Genomic DNA, 15,780 nt, shown 5'->3' on the forward strand with positions numbered 1-15,780 from the left:
CTTCTCAGATGAACATGGAGGGAATAAACAGCTTGGTGGAGTGTGAACTGGATGCAAAGGTGCTCTGCTGCACGTAGGCATATCTCTACGTGGATATCCTTGGGTGGATAGTGATTGTATGCAACCAGCACTTACGTATATAATAACGGATGTCACCTAGAATGTGTGCTTTCATATGACACAGGCCATCATTTAAACTGGCTCAGGTATGATACAGGAAATCAAAATATAAGCCCAAGGATAGTATCACTATTGAAACAGCATCTGTCTCCTCCTGACTATGTTTAGATTTGGTTATTTTTGATGAATCTTATTTCCACTCCTATCAGCTGGAGGAGAGCAGGTCATTTCTATCTTGCCCATCCCAAAGGACTAAGAGAAGCATCAACAGCCCTCAGACAGGGGAGGAAAGTCTGATGCCTGCTCTGCTGCCAGCACAACATGCAGTTGTAGCATAGAGGAACATGCACCTCAGAAGGAGATGCTGAGCAGCAAAATGTATACCCATTTCTACAGACACTTTTAGGAGCAAAACCAAAATATAAGTTATGGTAACAGGAGGCATGTTGAGGAAGACAGAGGATATATCATGAAAACGAATGGGAAAATGCATTGCTTAAAATAAAAATCATAGAATCATAGAATGGTTTGGGTTGGAAGGGACCTGAAAGATCATTTAGTTCCAACCCCCTGCCATGGGCAGGGACACCTTCCACTACACCAGGTTGCTCAAAGCTCCATCCAGTCTGGCCTCGAACACTTCCAGGGATGGGGCATCCACATCTTCTCTGGGCAACCTGTGCCAGTGTCCTCACAGGAAAGAATTTCTTCCCAATATCTAATCTCAATCTACCCTCTTCTAGTTCAAAGCCATTCCCCCTTGTCCTGTCACTACATGCCCTTGTACAAAGCCCCTCCCCAGCTTTCCTGTAGGCCCCCTTCAGGCACTGGCAGGCTGCTATAAGGTCTCCTTGGGAGCCTTCTCTTCTCCAGGCTCAACAACCCCAACTCTCTCAGCCTGTCTTCACAGGAGATGTGCTCCAGCCCTCTGATGATCTTGGTGGCCCTCCTCTGGGCTCACTCCAACAGGCCCACGTCCCTCTTATGCTGGGGGCCCCAGAGCTGAAGGCAGTACTGCAGGTGGGGTCTCACAAGAGCAGAGGGGGAGAATCACAGTCATGTGATGCTCCCCTGACTGATGCAACACCACTCTATGAGGCAAATATAGTCACACATCAGCCTGAACCAAGGCTAAAAAGCAAATGTGAAGAATGTCTTTTCCTTGTGCTGAGGGTCAAGTGGTTGAGGCTGCAGTGAGGTTACTTCAGAAAACGTCTCTATGTCTCTGGTATAGCTTTAGACTTTAAAAATTACCTTTGCCTAGGAATACCAGGGCTTCCATGAGTGGCAGGAAAACACACATATGAAGGTAGAACATTTGCTGTAGCTTAGGGGTACCAGCCACTTGAAAACTCAATTTCCTGTTCTTATGTCTCCTTCAGTCTCAAACATTTACAGTTACTTTTACTTTCTATGTGCATGGCTATTCTTAGATTTTGTCTCCTGGAAAACTGAGGAAACATATCAAAATACTTTTTAAGGGGTAGGTGGTCCCTTGAGAGACCTAGAGACATTGCTAGTACTTTAACTGTCAGGAGGTTTATTTTTCAGAATAAATACGCTGTCTATTTTTTTACTATATTTTTTACTATGATACTTGCACAGAGAAGAACCCTGGTCTTCAGTTCTGTGAGTAGAGACATGCCAGGATACCAAATGGAGAAATGGCCGTAAATGGGAATGTGGCATGTTATGCAAGTGTTGTTAAAGCTGCATGTGATGATCACTAACAAGGATGGTCTTGAATCCTTTTGCAAGTCAATCATAATTTAAAAATCTATTACTTTATCTGCACCACAAAGTTTGGCTGATGTTTCCCCCTATTTTGTTGGTGAAGTAAAGATGGCAGCTGGATGCTCTCACACCTCTAAAAACACTTTTTTGTTGTAAAATGATGGCCCACTTACAGAAACTCAGTATCTGTTTCTTGGTCTTTTTCCCCCTGCACTCTGAGGAGCTTCCTTGTTAGCTGTGCAATCAATAAAAAACATATCTTCAGCCACTAGTAAATCTAGTTTATTAAAACACAGGTTTGACAGTGAATTCAATTGCTAACAAAGTTGTATTTTGGTCAATACAAAGAAAATGTGACCTTGTGAGAGACTTATATCCTCTAGATGCAAAATTATCTGATAATAGGGTGCACTGGATGGATACAAACAAAAACACGTTAGTGAGATTAGACTGTGGCTAGTATTTTCCATTCCCTTTTAGTATTTAAGGTGTACAGTATCTTATCAGAGGCTCCAAGACTGTCACTTATCCCTGTGCCGGTCTACTCCTGACAGGGGAAAACCACGGAAAAAGTTTGCCCCCTTCCTTCCAATTATTTGTCCACTATCTCTCTGCACAGTCTGCCATCTCGATGCCATTCCCATTGCAAAGCAGTGGTAATATTTCCTTTTCCTTCAACAGCATGGGACCAAGCACTGCAGGAGTTCACATGGCATCACTAGGTCAGCTCTCAGTATGCCACTGAGTTATTGAAATAAGGATTTGGAGCATTAACTTTAGTGAAGACTTACGATAAAACTTAGTGCTTACATCAAAGCAGCACAAAGTGAGCAAAATAGATTGACTCTGCAATTGAACATAAGCCTTAGATAACCAAGAAAAATGTGACTTCCCCAGTGATGTCAAGTACTTTTTCACCTGACCAGCAATGATTTGTTTTCTACATATTTCAGACAGAGCTGAAAATAGCTAGCTACAGTTATTTTTGTTTGGGAGCAAAAAAAACCCCAACAACAACAAAACCCAAAAAAATGTGTTTGGGGTGTTCAGTTTATAAAGTGTTTTCTCTGGAGAAGTTCAGAGCATTGAGAAAATATTTTCACAGACAGAAGTCTGGATGGACTTCCTAGGGAGGGAAGGCCTTCAGCATTTTTGTTAGTTTTCATATGGGACAGGCTGCTTTCCTGGAAAATATGACAAAACTTCTTGTCTTTTTTTATTAAAATGACATAAAAATGAAGTAAATAAAACCAAATTCTAAATGTGGTCAGACTGAGTTTGGAGCCTGTTTTCACTGAATTGCAAGCAGTCTGATTTTTAGGAAATGTATTTTAGAAAATATTCAGAGACTTAAAAATGCAAGCAGCCACGTGGTGAGATTTTTCCAAAGTACACATAGGTGTAGCTCCCCATTGCTTTCCAAAACAGCCTCCCTCCTCCTCCTCCGCCTCCTCTGCTGCCCATCTTTCCTCCTGTTCCTGCCTTACTGCTTTCCCCATTGCATTGGTGCATGTTTAATGTCAGGGTGTTCAAAGCAACTGGAAATTAATCCTAGGGAAAAAAGGGATCTGCTCCTCCTGGGAGCAGTCGGGAAGTGAGGGATTAGGGATGCCTTTAGCAGCAATTTGCTGTCAGGCTGGTTTACCTGTGCAGAGGAAGCCACTCTGTAGCTACCTGTTTGGACCAAAATAATTTTAAAGTTTGTCTTTGGATCCCTGCATGGGAACCGAGCTGCCTAACCTCAGCTTTCAGAAGAGCACTGGCAATGATGAGCATAAGCCCAAACGTGCTGACTTTGAAGGAATCGGCACAGACGTGAGCAGCTGCAGGGTGCAGCCTGGTGTTCCACGTGCCCACATCCTGCCCTTGCTGCCAGCAGTCATTTTACTCATAGGACTCCACGCTGATGCTGGGTTTTTTTGAAATCATTATCTCACTTGATAATCAGTGAAATGTTAAGCAAAATACCTTGGTGGCCTCCTCAGAGCAGAGAATTTAGAAATATTAATGCCTTCTGAACAGCCTGAGCTTGAGCCAATGCCAGCTCCTGTTTGGCTCTCAGCAGAAAGTACCAGCGATGCTTTACATTTCTGTTATGCACAAATCTTTAGCCAATGTTCGCAAAGGGAACTGACAGGGTGCTATGAATCTGTTGGGTGTCACAGTGTCTGATCCATGCACCTCTGCACACAGAGGGAAGCGGAGCACAGAGAGGTTCAGATGCCATCACTGAGGTGGTCAGGTGAGCCGTTTGCCTTCAAGTCTCTGGTTGAGTATTGTGAAATGAAATAAAAGTCCTCTAGTAGCAAGGTAAATCCATTTCAATTCCTTGTCCTGGGGAGGGTGAACACTAGAGGTATATCTACGTTGCTAAATAGAAGAGGACCAGGGATCACACCCAGGGACCTGACCTCTGATCATCCTGCCTCAGTTTTGGCCATCCCCAATGAGCTCCCTTTAAGACACTTTTGCTCGAGAAATGCCTGTTGCTGAGCAGCACGGCCACAGGCTGGCTAGCACCACACAGCCTCTGTCATTGGATAGAATGGACTCTGTCTAGATGTCCCATCAGGACTGCATATACATATATAATTTTGCAATTCTGCATCAGCTACCTGTGGTACAAACTTCTGATTCTTGCTTTGAAGTTTTCAGCGGCAAAGTAATAGAGGATGGGATCGAGGCAGCTGTTCATGGCAGCAAGGCAGAGACTGACCACCACTGCTTTGTGCAGGTTGGCCCAGCTGCAGCTGCCGTGCATCAGGTGGACAGTTCGCAGGATGTGATATGGCAGGAAACAGAGGAGGAAGAGGATGAGAGTGATGATGATGGTTGACAGTGCCTTCTTGTGACAGACTGCCTTCTTGCGCTGTGGAGTCTTGGACTTGAGCAACACTTTGATGGCAAAGATGTAGCAGACAATGATTGTGCAAAATGGCAGAACAAAGCCCACGATGAGGACAAAACTGTTCATCATCAGAAGCCTGCGTGTGCTGGAGGGGTGGAGGTCCAAGCACTTGACTGGGTTGCTGTACCCAGCAATTCCCTTGTCTAACAGAGGGCTGGAGGCTGCCAGCACGAAGACCCATATGGCTGCACATATTATCCTGGCATACTTCATGTTGGTTACTTTGCAGTGTTTGAACGGGTAGACAATGGCTATAAAACGAACCACACTGAGCACGGTGAGAAAATAAATGCTGCAGTACATGTTCACGTACAAGCTGTAAGTCATGATCCTACAGATGATATCACCAAATATCCAACGTGATCCCAGCAGGAAATATGTGGCCCGAAAGGGCAAAGTGCTCACAAACATGAGATCTGAAACAGCTAGGTTCTGCATGTAAATGTTTACTGAGGTCTTCTTCTGCGAAGGCTGGAAGAAAACATAAATGGAAAGGACATTTCCAACAGCACCCAAGAAGAAGATAGAGAGATACATGATGGGGTAAATGACTTGCTTGAAGCTGTCAATCGTACAGTTGAAGGAGTTAGTGAAATTTTCATCTAGTGCCATCTTGGAAATATTCATAGTCTAGAGTCAGGCTCTCCGTCTTTCTGCCAAAGTAAAAAGAAGTGGTGTGAGTGCTAGGTTACAGTCTGGGCAGGGAGTTGGGTCAGTTGGGACCATTTTGCTGAGGGCAGAAACTGCAAGATGCAGACAGCAGTGGAAATTAAAGGTTCATTAATGAGTAATTCCTTGTGATGTACCAGTAAATACACAACTTGAGGTGTAAAGCCGCATGTTGGCTCTAAACAGTTTTGGTATTACAGCAGCTGGTTGTTGTCTCAGCCTATGAAAGTGCTGCCTTTTAATGATGAGCGCTATGTGTGTGTTTTAATGGCAGTTCTCTAACCTGCTCTGCGCAAAACAAACCAACTAGCTGTCAGCTGTTTCATAGCAGGGAGGTTTTGAGTTCCCAGCTACCTGCCACAGAAACATCAAAACCAGTCAGAGAAGAGATCACTGTCTGCATTTCAGATTAGGATGAAAAGCCAAAAGAAGTGGATTTGCCCTTTGGAACTAGTGAAATTTTTCTGGTATGTTGTTGGCAGCATGTTACTGAACTTTCCTGAGCAATACAAAAGGTATATTGGTATATGTCAGAATGTATAAATTAAGGACATTTTGACCTTAAATACTGCATAAATACTGTGCTAGTTATGCATGGTTCCTTTCTTAACTCCTTCCTCCTTATACTGTATTTTTTCTTTCTTCTGAGTTTTTCATGGCTTTCTATGTCTCTTTTTGTGGGGCATTCGCTGCATTTGCCGCTTTCTCAACCTCTTTAGTGCCCAACTGCTCTGCATCAGACAGTCATCTACACACACTGCAGCTTCCAGGGCAGCCCTCATTTACAGCACTAATGAAAATGGCCTGTGAAAAAATGGGCTGTATTCACAGTGTGACATTTTTCCTCCTATGAGGCTGTAATTCAATCAATCAAAACGACTCATCACTAAAACACTCTAAATAATATTTTTTTTTTCTGATTAGAAACCATTTCCTTGCTGAACTCCTGATTTCTTCCCTCAGCTGACCCGCTGCTAGCAGTATTTTGAAAGGAAGGTTTCAGTATTGCTGCTTGTTTAATAGTGGGACCAATTCCCTGTCTGCATCTGCCAACATATTCTAAAGATGGAGCATGAAAAATTTTTGCCTAGAATCCACAACTACGTAGCATTTCTAGATGCATGAAAAAGAAGCTTTTAATTCACCCCAGTGAGAGTGAAAACAAGCTGATGATACCTGACTGCCTTTCTTATTCTGAACCTCACTGGCTTCACAAATCTAAATTAATTTATTTGCACAGGTGGAGTCTCCCTAGGGGGGAAAGTGGGCTCTAGATGTGGGTGCTCTGGACTCACAGTTACTCAGTGCTGTATTCCCAGTGTGCTGTAAACGGCAGCTGATTTAACTCGAGCCATGCTGTGGGAGCCTGAGCTATGTTCAGAGCAGCCCATGGTATCTCCAGCGTAGCGCCTCAGAGTCTGTATCCCTTAATACAGCAACCAGATGTGTCCCAGCAGTCGCCTTTTATCCAGCCCAACTGTGACAGGGAGCATGGGAAGTGCATCGCCCAGACTGGGTTCCCAAGAAGCAAGACTTACCCCTCCCATCATGAGATGGGAGCATGGCAGCTTGGGAATGGGGACATTCACTCACACCAACATCATACCCATCCTTGCAGTGCCTGAAATTAACTCTTCAGAAAATAGTCGTATCTATTGAGCTTAAGAGTGCTTAAGACTGGAAGTGGGCAAACTGGATATTGGGTCTCAGCAAAGCCCCAGGCTTCGTAACATGTGCTCCTAAAGGAAATCCTATTTGAGATCCTTTTTCCTCATGGAAGGGAGAGACAAGGTATACTTCCTAAGAACAAACCCTTTGTAATCAGAGGAGATTGGAATGGGTTTTGGTTTTGTGTACAAAGCAACTGTCTAACATAGGTGTTTTCTGTGTGGGATCAAGGAGCAGCTTTTCTCGTGATCGAATCTGATCTCCCCATTCTGCAGGGAAACATCACAACCCAAAGTACTACAAAGGGAAGAGTCCTGACTGTGTCAGGACTGTGTTGGAAGCATCCTTGCCTTTAGAAACTCCAAAACACAAGAAAATACCAGTGATCTGCCACCTGTTGAAGCATTCCTGTTGTGTGTGAAACCTGTGACTTAGAGGAATCAAATGAGGATGAAGAACTTGGAGCGTGGATAAATTTAAAGCCTTGCTGAGCCCTACGAGTGATGGCTTGTGGCCTGACACTGTCTGCTGAAGGATAGGATTAGGGCAGTGAAAATGCAGTTGATGAAAATCCCTTGGGTCCCTGCACCCTGGGGAGCGCACTACAAGCACAGAGGCTGAGGCACTTTGCTCAGGCTCTTCATATGAGGTTATCTAGCTAACAACTACCATTAAAGCTACTTTGTGCTCCTTGTTTCTCCTTCCAGCTAAAGACATTTAGGAAACTAGATGCACAAGTGTAATTGAGAAAACACAGCACCCTTAGACCTAGCAAGAGAGCCAGTTCTCAGATTCCCCTCCAAACTGTCCAAAGAAAACTTTCAAGCTGTTATGGGATGTCTAAGAGAAAGAAGCTGGAGCCCTCAACAGAAAGCTGTTATCCACCATGGTGCCTGCCCTCAGTTGAGGGCCAAGAACAACCCATGCAATTATATGTAGATGCTTCTATTAACTGTGTTATAACACCATCGTGATTTAACTCCAGCCAGCAACTAAGTACCACTCAGCTACTTGCTCACTCCACCCCTGCCCCAGCAGGATGGGGAGGAGAATCGGGAAAAAGGTAAAACTCAAGGCTGAGATCCTAACAATTTAATAATTAAAATAAAAATAAAATAACAATAATGACAAGTGTAATGAAAAGGAGAGAGAAGGGGAAAGGAATAAAGTCCAAAAGGAGGGGGGAAAAAACAAGTGATGCACAATACAACTGCTCACCACCCACTGATGGATGCCCAACCAGACCCTGAGCAGCAATCAGCAGGCCCTGGCCAGCTCCCCCCAGCTTATATACTCAACGTGATGTTCTATGGTATGGAATATCCCCTCAGCTGTCCTGGCTCTGCTTTCTCCCAATTTCTTGTGCCCCTTCAGCCTTTTCACTGGCATAGCCTAAGAAACTGAGAAGTCTTTGACTTAGTATAAGCATTACTTAGCAACAACTAAAAACATCAGTGTGTTATCAACGTTATTCTCACACCAGATTCAAAACACAGCATGGCACCAGCTACTAAGAAGAAAATTAACTGTATCCCATTGAAACCAGCACAAACACCCAGATCAATGTAGAAAGGAAGGTGCAGTGAAAGATACATTTCACACAGGAGTACCTCAAGCACCCACAGAGGGGAAGGGGACAATGTTACGCCTCCTTGAAGCCAAGAGCTGTTTACTAGACAGCTAAGGCTAGGAGATGACTCCTACATAAACAGAAGAAATTACATACGTAAGGACAGGCAATAAACTTTGTTTTCAGCAAGTGTCCAGATGGTCTCCTGGGTGAGGAATGAACAGGGTGGGCTTGAGGTGAGAGACTGAAACTATAGGGTCCCTCAAAAGAAGGGAGATTGGTGCTAAGATCTAACGGCCCTCTGAGGAAGAGTGTGAGAAAGGAACAATCTGAAATGAGAATCTCTCTGAAGTGGTACTGCAAGATTTCTCTGATGGAAACTCTCTAGCAGTAGATTTTTTCTATATATGAGTTTTCCTGATGGAAACTACCAAGTAGAAGCAGCTGATGCATGTCCTGAGGCTCTGACAACCACCCTGACAGGAAAGAGAGAGCACATCAGCTAAGCAAGGAAAGGGGAGGCTTTTCTGAAAAAAATGCTATGTAAGCAGATTAGATGTGGAGTTTGGGTGGGATTTTGTCTTTTCTTCACCTCTATGAAGTCTTTTAGAAATATTTACAGCTTGATTAGTATGAACTTTATAAATAAATATTTACCTTTCATTATAAATTACATACATATTATCAATCATATACTTCTTATGAAGAAATATTTTGTCTTTTATCTTAGCCTGGCTTGAGTGTGATTTAGTTAGGGGATAAGAGAAAGACATTCCATGCCTAAGGTGAATCCAACACCCTTAACAAAGAGATGGGTGTGCAAGCCAGCTGGGGAACCGATAGACCAAAAGTAAGAGGAGATTTGTTTCATTGGAGGAGATACTTAACTAATAAAGGTGCCTCAGAACGATTGTATTTTAAGCTAGGGATGCAGGTAGCAGTCTAGCAGCAGAGTAGGGGCTACCCTGTAAACTGCCTGGCATGTGATGTGTATGGTCGCCCCTCCGGGCCAGGTTTTGTGCATGTGTGTGCAAGGCGAGGGGTGGAAGGACAAGGCTGGCTGTCTCCAGGCAGGAGTGGCTCAGCAGGAGCAGGCCTGCCCAGGGAGCAGACCTCATGAGATGTCTGCGTGGATCGCTTGGGGACGCAAGAGAGGAGCTGGTGGTGGCTGTGGTCATCATGGGCACCGAGGATGAAGGTGGGTTCTTCAGGGCTCAGCTATGAGGCAAGACAGAGGCCCAGGTCAGACCCAGTGTTTCAGTGCATGGATGAGGCAGTAGAAGGAAGAAAGTTAGGTGTGTAAGGAACTGATGGATCTTTTTGGATAAAGGCAAGCGATACAGCAATAAGAGACTGCACTGTACCCAGAGTGGATCCAAGCTGCTGGTGCTGCAGTCTGAAAGGTCTGCAGAGGAGTATTTAATTAGAAGCAACAGGGGAGCTGAAGGGCATGGGAGAGCAAATGGCCAGGACTGACAAGACCTGCGAGAGCAGTGAACTCAAATCCAGTGCACCTCTGACAAAGCCAAGAGGGAAATAAAGCCCAACTGCAATAACCAGGGAAGGCAAATCCAACGGCCCACAAATCCAGACACACGCTATCTTGAGTGACTGATCAAAAGCAAATCTTACAGGTAATTCTGCACCCATGCTCAAATCTGAAAACGAGATAGGGGAGCTGGCAGACTTGGCATGAGACAACCCTGGCGCAAGGGGAACTTCAGAGACACACAGGAGAGAGAATAATCAATGGGAACCTGAGTTGCCATGCTACCAGCTTTATGGTAATGATAGTGTAGGATGCACAGGTGGAAGAGTGCCACTGTGCATGATGCACTATGCAACTTGCAACAGCATAAAAATATGGCTAAAGAGAAGCACTACAGGGTTCTTGTAGGCAGACACCCCTTACTCCAATAATGAAAACATACCACCAAACTCTTCATCATGATGAAGACAGTAATTAGAAAATGTTAAGGGAGAGCAGGAAGCCGAAAGCAGGCAGCAATAGCAGGAGATTTTGTGTGCATTTATAAAGATGCAATGCTGCTGCAGAACAGTAAGTAATGTCCAGATGCAAAAAATGCCTGATTCCTAGAATAATTGGTCCTCAAAATAAATCCATAAATTAAGATGCTATTCTACATTTTGTCTTTAGTGCTGCACCAGTCCTAGTTCAAGCAGGTTTTGGTGGAGACAGCCCTGTGGTGGCAATCACAGTAGAGCTAGGTTTGGCAGTGTTGTGGGACAGAGAAGAAATCCCAGAAGGAAGAAGCCTACATAATTTTGTGGGCTGTTTAGAAAAACAAATGGAAAATCCAACAGAACCTGTGTTAGAAGCCTACATTCCAAAAGAAATAGGTACTTCAATAAATATGAAGCCTGATGTCCATATGTCCATTAGTAGAACAATTAGCAAGACTGTTATAGGGAAAAGATCACCACTTAGAAAGCAGAAGATGTGTCCAAATGAGGAGAACAGGGAAGCCTGCATCACGGCAGATCAAATATGGAGAGGAAACTGAGAGCATTAAAAAAAAAAAAAAAAAAACAACCGAACATGAAGACCACGTGGTAAAGGATGATCAGGCTGACAGTGAGTTTTGTAAGCCCGCTGAAAGATGAAAGACTGTTAGGGAACTGACAGAGTTTCTTGGTGGCAAAAGATCTCTTAGGGACAACAAGGCTATAGCAGAGAAACTCGGTGAATTCACTCTTCCCCACCAAAGATGTTGGAGTATTTTCACGTCTGATGCATCAAACAGGTCAGAGAAGCCAGCTCCACTCAATGGATGTGCACAGGAATTATTAAACTGACCAAATAAGGAGAGGCCAATAAGTAATCAGGACCAGATGGCATCCATATGAGTATCCTGAAGGATCGCAACTGTACAACTGTCGGCCAAGGCACATAACCCACCATTACAATCAGGTGCTGTGCCAGGGGACTGGTGTGTCACCACCAGAGAGTGCAGCTCTCATCTACAAGAAGGGCTTGAGAGGACAACTCAAGGGCCATCAGCTGGTTGTCTCAGTGCTGGGAGCTACTGACCACTGAGACCAATTTCCACCTCTGGTACATTGTGGGGGGTCTCTAGTGAAGAATGAAGGCACTGAGCTCATTGAAAGGCCAGTATGCTGAGGAAGAGTCGGCACATCTTCTGAAAAGGGAGATCCTGCCCCACCCGCCTGCTGAAGTGCTGTGAGGATGATGGATGAAGGGGGCTCCATGGTCATTTTATATTGTATATACGGATATGTATGCATTTATACAGCCACATTTGTCAAAGCCTTTGACAAAGCTCTGCACTGGGGGTTTCTTAAGGAACTAAGTTGCCAGAGACCTAGAAGGCATGGTTTTTTTGTGGGCTGAAAGCTGGCTGAAGGGTAAGAAGTGTAGAGCTTAATGAATCAGCAATGGGGTCCTATAGGGTGTGGTACTCAGACCAGATTTATTCAATATCTTTATCAATAACCTGTAGAAGACAGTTATCCAGGTTGGCAGATGCCACGCTGAAGGAGTAGCAGATGAGAATTAGTATATTTTAATGTAAGGTGATGCATGCTAGGAAAAATAATCTAGACCATGCCCACATGATATGAACTTGAAACTGGCTGTTACATTTGGAAAGGGCATTTGGCATTGGCATTATGGACTATTTACTGAAGTCATTTCTGCATTGGCTGCAGCAGCTGAAGCAACCAAAAATGTCAGCAAAATGAGGGGCATCATCAAGAATGCTATAGAGGAGAAAGTAGGTTATCACCTTGTATAAAATCTCCATGCATCCCCATAGTGAGCAGTTTTGGTGCCTACATCCAAAAAAGAGATTACGGAGTTAGAGAAGGTACAGAGAGGGGCAAGTGAATGATCAAGGAAACACAGCAAGGACTAAAAAGCCTGAGACTCTTTGGTATGGAAAGGAGGAGGCTGAAGAAGGATGTGGTCAGGGTTTACAGAGTCATGAAGGTGGTGGAGAGTGTGAATGTGCACTGCTATTTATAGGGTCTTGCAGTACTGAGGCGTGGGGTGCTCAGCAGAGTTGTTGAGAATCTGCTTTCAAACAGATAAAAGAGGGAAGAGGAGCAGGCAGAGTTCGGAGCTCACTGCAACAGCAGGCAGTGCAGACAGGTGGCTCAGCAGGGTCAAAACAGGATCAGACAGATGCAAGGACAGTAAATGGGAAACAAAAGACCGGGCAGGGACGTACTCAGTGCCCATGGACAGTAGTGAGGAAGCTGGGGAAATGCAAGGGGAAAGCACTCTGGAAGGTGATCAGACTCTTGTGTTGTCTCTAACCAGCATTTCCCATTGCCACCATCAGAGACTGAATACTGGGCTAGATGGACATCAGTCTGAGCTGCCAGCACATTCTTTACAGTCACAATTTGCTCCTAATTCCCAGCAGTGTAACAACCACGGTTGACTTCACTGTGTTACCTCTAATTCCTACTGGTGAAGTGAAAGCGATGCCTGTAGTGATATTAATACAGAGATTCCAGCCTGTATGTCAAAAAGCTATTACTGGGAAAGTGGCAATTGTCAGCAGCCTTGGGCTACCCCCAGTTCTAGTGGATGGCAGTCAAGTCATCCAGCATCTCAACAGACAATAGGATCGATTTCTATGCCATGCCTGGAGAGAAGGACATGCTTCTTTTGAAGACATGAGGTGGAGGGGTGCTGCTGCTGAAGGTGTAAATATGAAAGTTTCCAAACTCCTGATCTTGGGTCCACTTCTCTGAAACATTGCATTCACTATAACACCAGGAACTACCAAAGAACCTATTTTTAATAAAGTGTTCTGCATATACAAAGTAAAATAAGGAAATCAGGCTGTTAATTCAAAAAATAGTTCTTTGCTATGTTAAGTGATAAATATATACATTCTCTTGTATGCCAGGAAAAAAATAGTCTCTGCATTTATCACAATAACCCGTTGTCTGAAGAGGATGCCAGACACCACAGTCTTGTGTTCATTACCCAATAGGAATATATCACTGATATATGTATATCTACACAGACATATATATATGTATACATAAACGCAAGGAGATCACTTGCATTTGCCACTACACTTCTGAAAAAACCCAGAAGTTGTCATTTTTTTAGAGTTCCCATTGGCTTGCTTTCTGCCATTCACCTTGTGTTTCAGGAACAGCGTTACCAAGAGTAAATGTAACAGAAGGTAATATTTAGAATTAACTTTAAATTCATCAAAACATAGCATGTTATTAACCTTTCTACATACACAATAATAGGGGGGAAAATCAAGAGCCTGACATTTAACACCTTTTATTTTAAATCTTTGCCATAAACCAAATATATATTTTTCACCTAGTTAAAAAACAAGACTTGCTTAATCACATCCACAACTTGATTGTTATCTTCCATCTGGCAAACATTTCTAGTTACATAAATCCACCCTTTTATCTGCCAAAAAAAAACCCTCAAGACTGGCTTTGTCATAGAAGTTTAGACAATGATTGCAGCTTCTGGCAAGGAAAAAGCTTATTGCGAGTAATAAGAAATATAAGTAGATTGTATTTTAATCATTGCAACCATTTTTACCTACACGAGAAGAAGCAGACAAATCTTGTCCTACCTCAGCTTGTGTGCCTTCTGGTGTGTTCAGTATTTCCTTCTGCTTGCTGTTGCTCACAACTTTTAGTTTTGTTAGTGGAAAGGAAAAACCCAAAAACTTGATGCAAGACCCAAGTGCTATTTATGCAGAAGCCACAGAAAAGCAATGAGTGGTAAGAAAGGGAAGTAAATTCTGATTAAAAGATCTTAGATCTTCTTAAAAGAGAAATGTTCTCAGCTCAAGGAGTGGTGCTAGCAATCACATGGCAATCTTTCATAATTTTCATCCAATGAAAGGCTCTGCAGCTACATGGTATGTTGGGAAGCTTTCTGGATGTCTGTATTTGCTCCCACGCTTCTTTATATCTGCTTTTAATAATCAGGGTTGCTCAGAACATTAGAGGGCATCTGTGTATAAGCTTCACATGAATCATTAGAGATATCGTTCTTGGAATTATGGAAAGGGCAAGTTCTGGGGTTATTTCCCAGATTTGCCATGCAGAAATCACAGGAAGAACAAAATTGGAAGCAGGTTCTAGGAATTGGTGTATAATCTCATTCAGCTCATAGTGTGAGGCTGAGTTTACAGAGCTGAGGGACTAATTTTCCTTTTATTTTGATAGGAACAGAATACATAGCTCTGTTAGGCCATAAGCAAGCAGCTGCAGTGAACACTTTATTCCCCCTTAATGTTTTACCTCTCAGTGGAGCAACATTGACTTCACAGATGAGTGCTCTGAGCCCGCTGCAATTGTGAAAGAGGTATCTATACATACTACAGGAACAACAGCTTGGTTATTCCTCCTCCATGCTTTCAAAACATGCAGGTGGACCAGCAGCAGTCATGTGCTTTCTGGCTGCTCTGCTGTATTTCATATCAGCTGCAGGTTAGGACTCCACAAACGGCTGCTTACCGCACCTCAGTGGATCGGCAGTTTCCAAAAAAACCTTCTTGCCACCCACACTTGTAGTTGTCTATGCCCCAAAGTGCTTCAGATAATGATTGTAATCTCTCCTCCATTGGCCTGATTCTCATCTATCACTCTTCACTTTGGTTTTACACACGGATTTGAGAACAGGCAGAATAGTTCTCTAGGTGTGCTCCTCATGCAGGGTCATGGTGGCAACATGCAGTGGCTGCAAAGACTTGTGTCACCAGAGCTCCCAAATCCCTGTGCCCACAGAGGAGGTACATGCAGCTTGCAGGCGCTCGAGGGGAGGGGGTTAGCATGGGCATAAAAAAGGACATAGGAAACAAAGCTTAGCTAGAATTAGTCTAACACCTTCAGTCCCCAGGGTGAGCACAAAATCCATGAGTGGTCTTTTTTGAAAATTTGCCTACATTTGCATCGACAGAGCAAAGTAAGCTTAAAAAGCTCCCTGATAGAGATCCACCTCAAGTGAATTTTCAAGATGCAGTGTGATGGTGAATTAGGATCCTCCTGAGACCACAGGTACCTAACTTAGATTTTACCAGCTGTCATGGCACCTAAGCCCGTAGATAGGTGTCCTCTTCCAGCTGTGGTTGCA

At 43.7% G+C, this 15,780-nt stretch overlaps 1 protein-coding gene across 2 annotated transcripts; it reads right to left on the reverse strand.

The window, feature by feature from the left end:
- Positions 1-2,114: 2,114 nt before the first annotated feature.
- On the reverse strand, positions 2,115-14,528 carry CYSLTR2 (cysteinyl leukotriene receptor 2). 2 transcript variants are annotated; one of them, XM_027815867.2, is made up of 3 exons: positions 14,273-14,528; positions 8,318-8,499; positions 2,115-5,415 (listed from the first exon to the last, which is right to left on the reverse strand). In XM_027815867.2, the coding sequence occupies exon 3, from the start codon at positions 5,387-5,389 to the stop codon at positions 4,466-4,468; it is 924 nt and encodes a 307-aa protein (XP_027671668.2). In that variant the 5' UTR covers positions 5,390-5,415; positions 8,318-8,499; positions 14,273-14,528; the 3' UTR covers positions 2,115-4,465. The 2 variants fall into 2 exon arrangements, with proteins under 2 accessions (XP_027671668.2, XP_027671667.2); XM_027815866.2 differs by lacking the exon at positions 8,318-8,499 and having other exon boundaries at positions 14,273-14,522.
- Positions 14,529-15,780: the final 1,252 nt, after the last annotated feature.

This window comes from Falco cherrug, chromosome 2 (assembly GCF_023634085.1).
Source record: "Falco cherrug isolate bFalChe1 chromosome 2, bFalChe1.pri, whole genome shotgun sequence".
NCBI lineage: Eukaryota > Metazoa > Chordata > Aves > Falconiformes > Falconidae > Falco > Falco cherrug.

What these genes read in the sequence shown, in the direction of transcription:
- CYSLTR2 (XM_027815867.2), bottom strand. Translation starts at nt 5,389, where the DNA reads ATGAATATTTCCAAGATGGCACTAGATGAAAATTTCACTAACTCCTTC.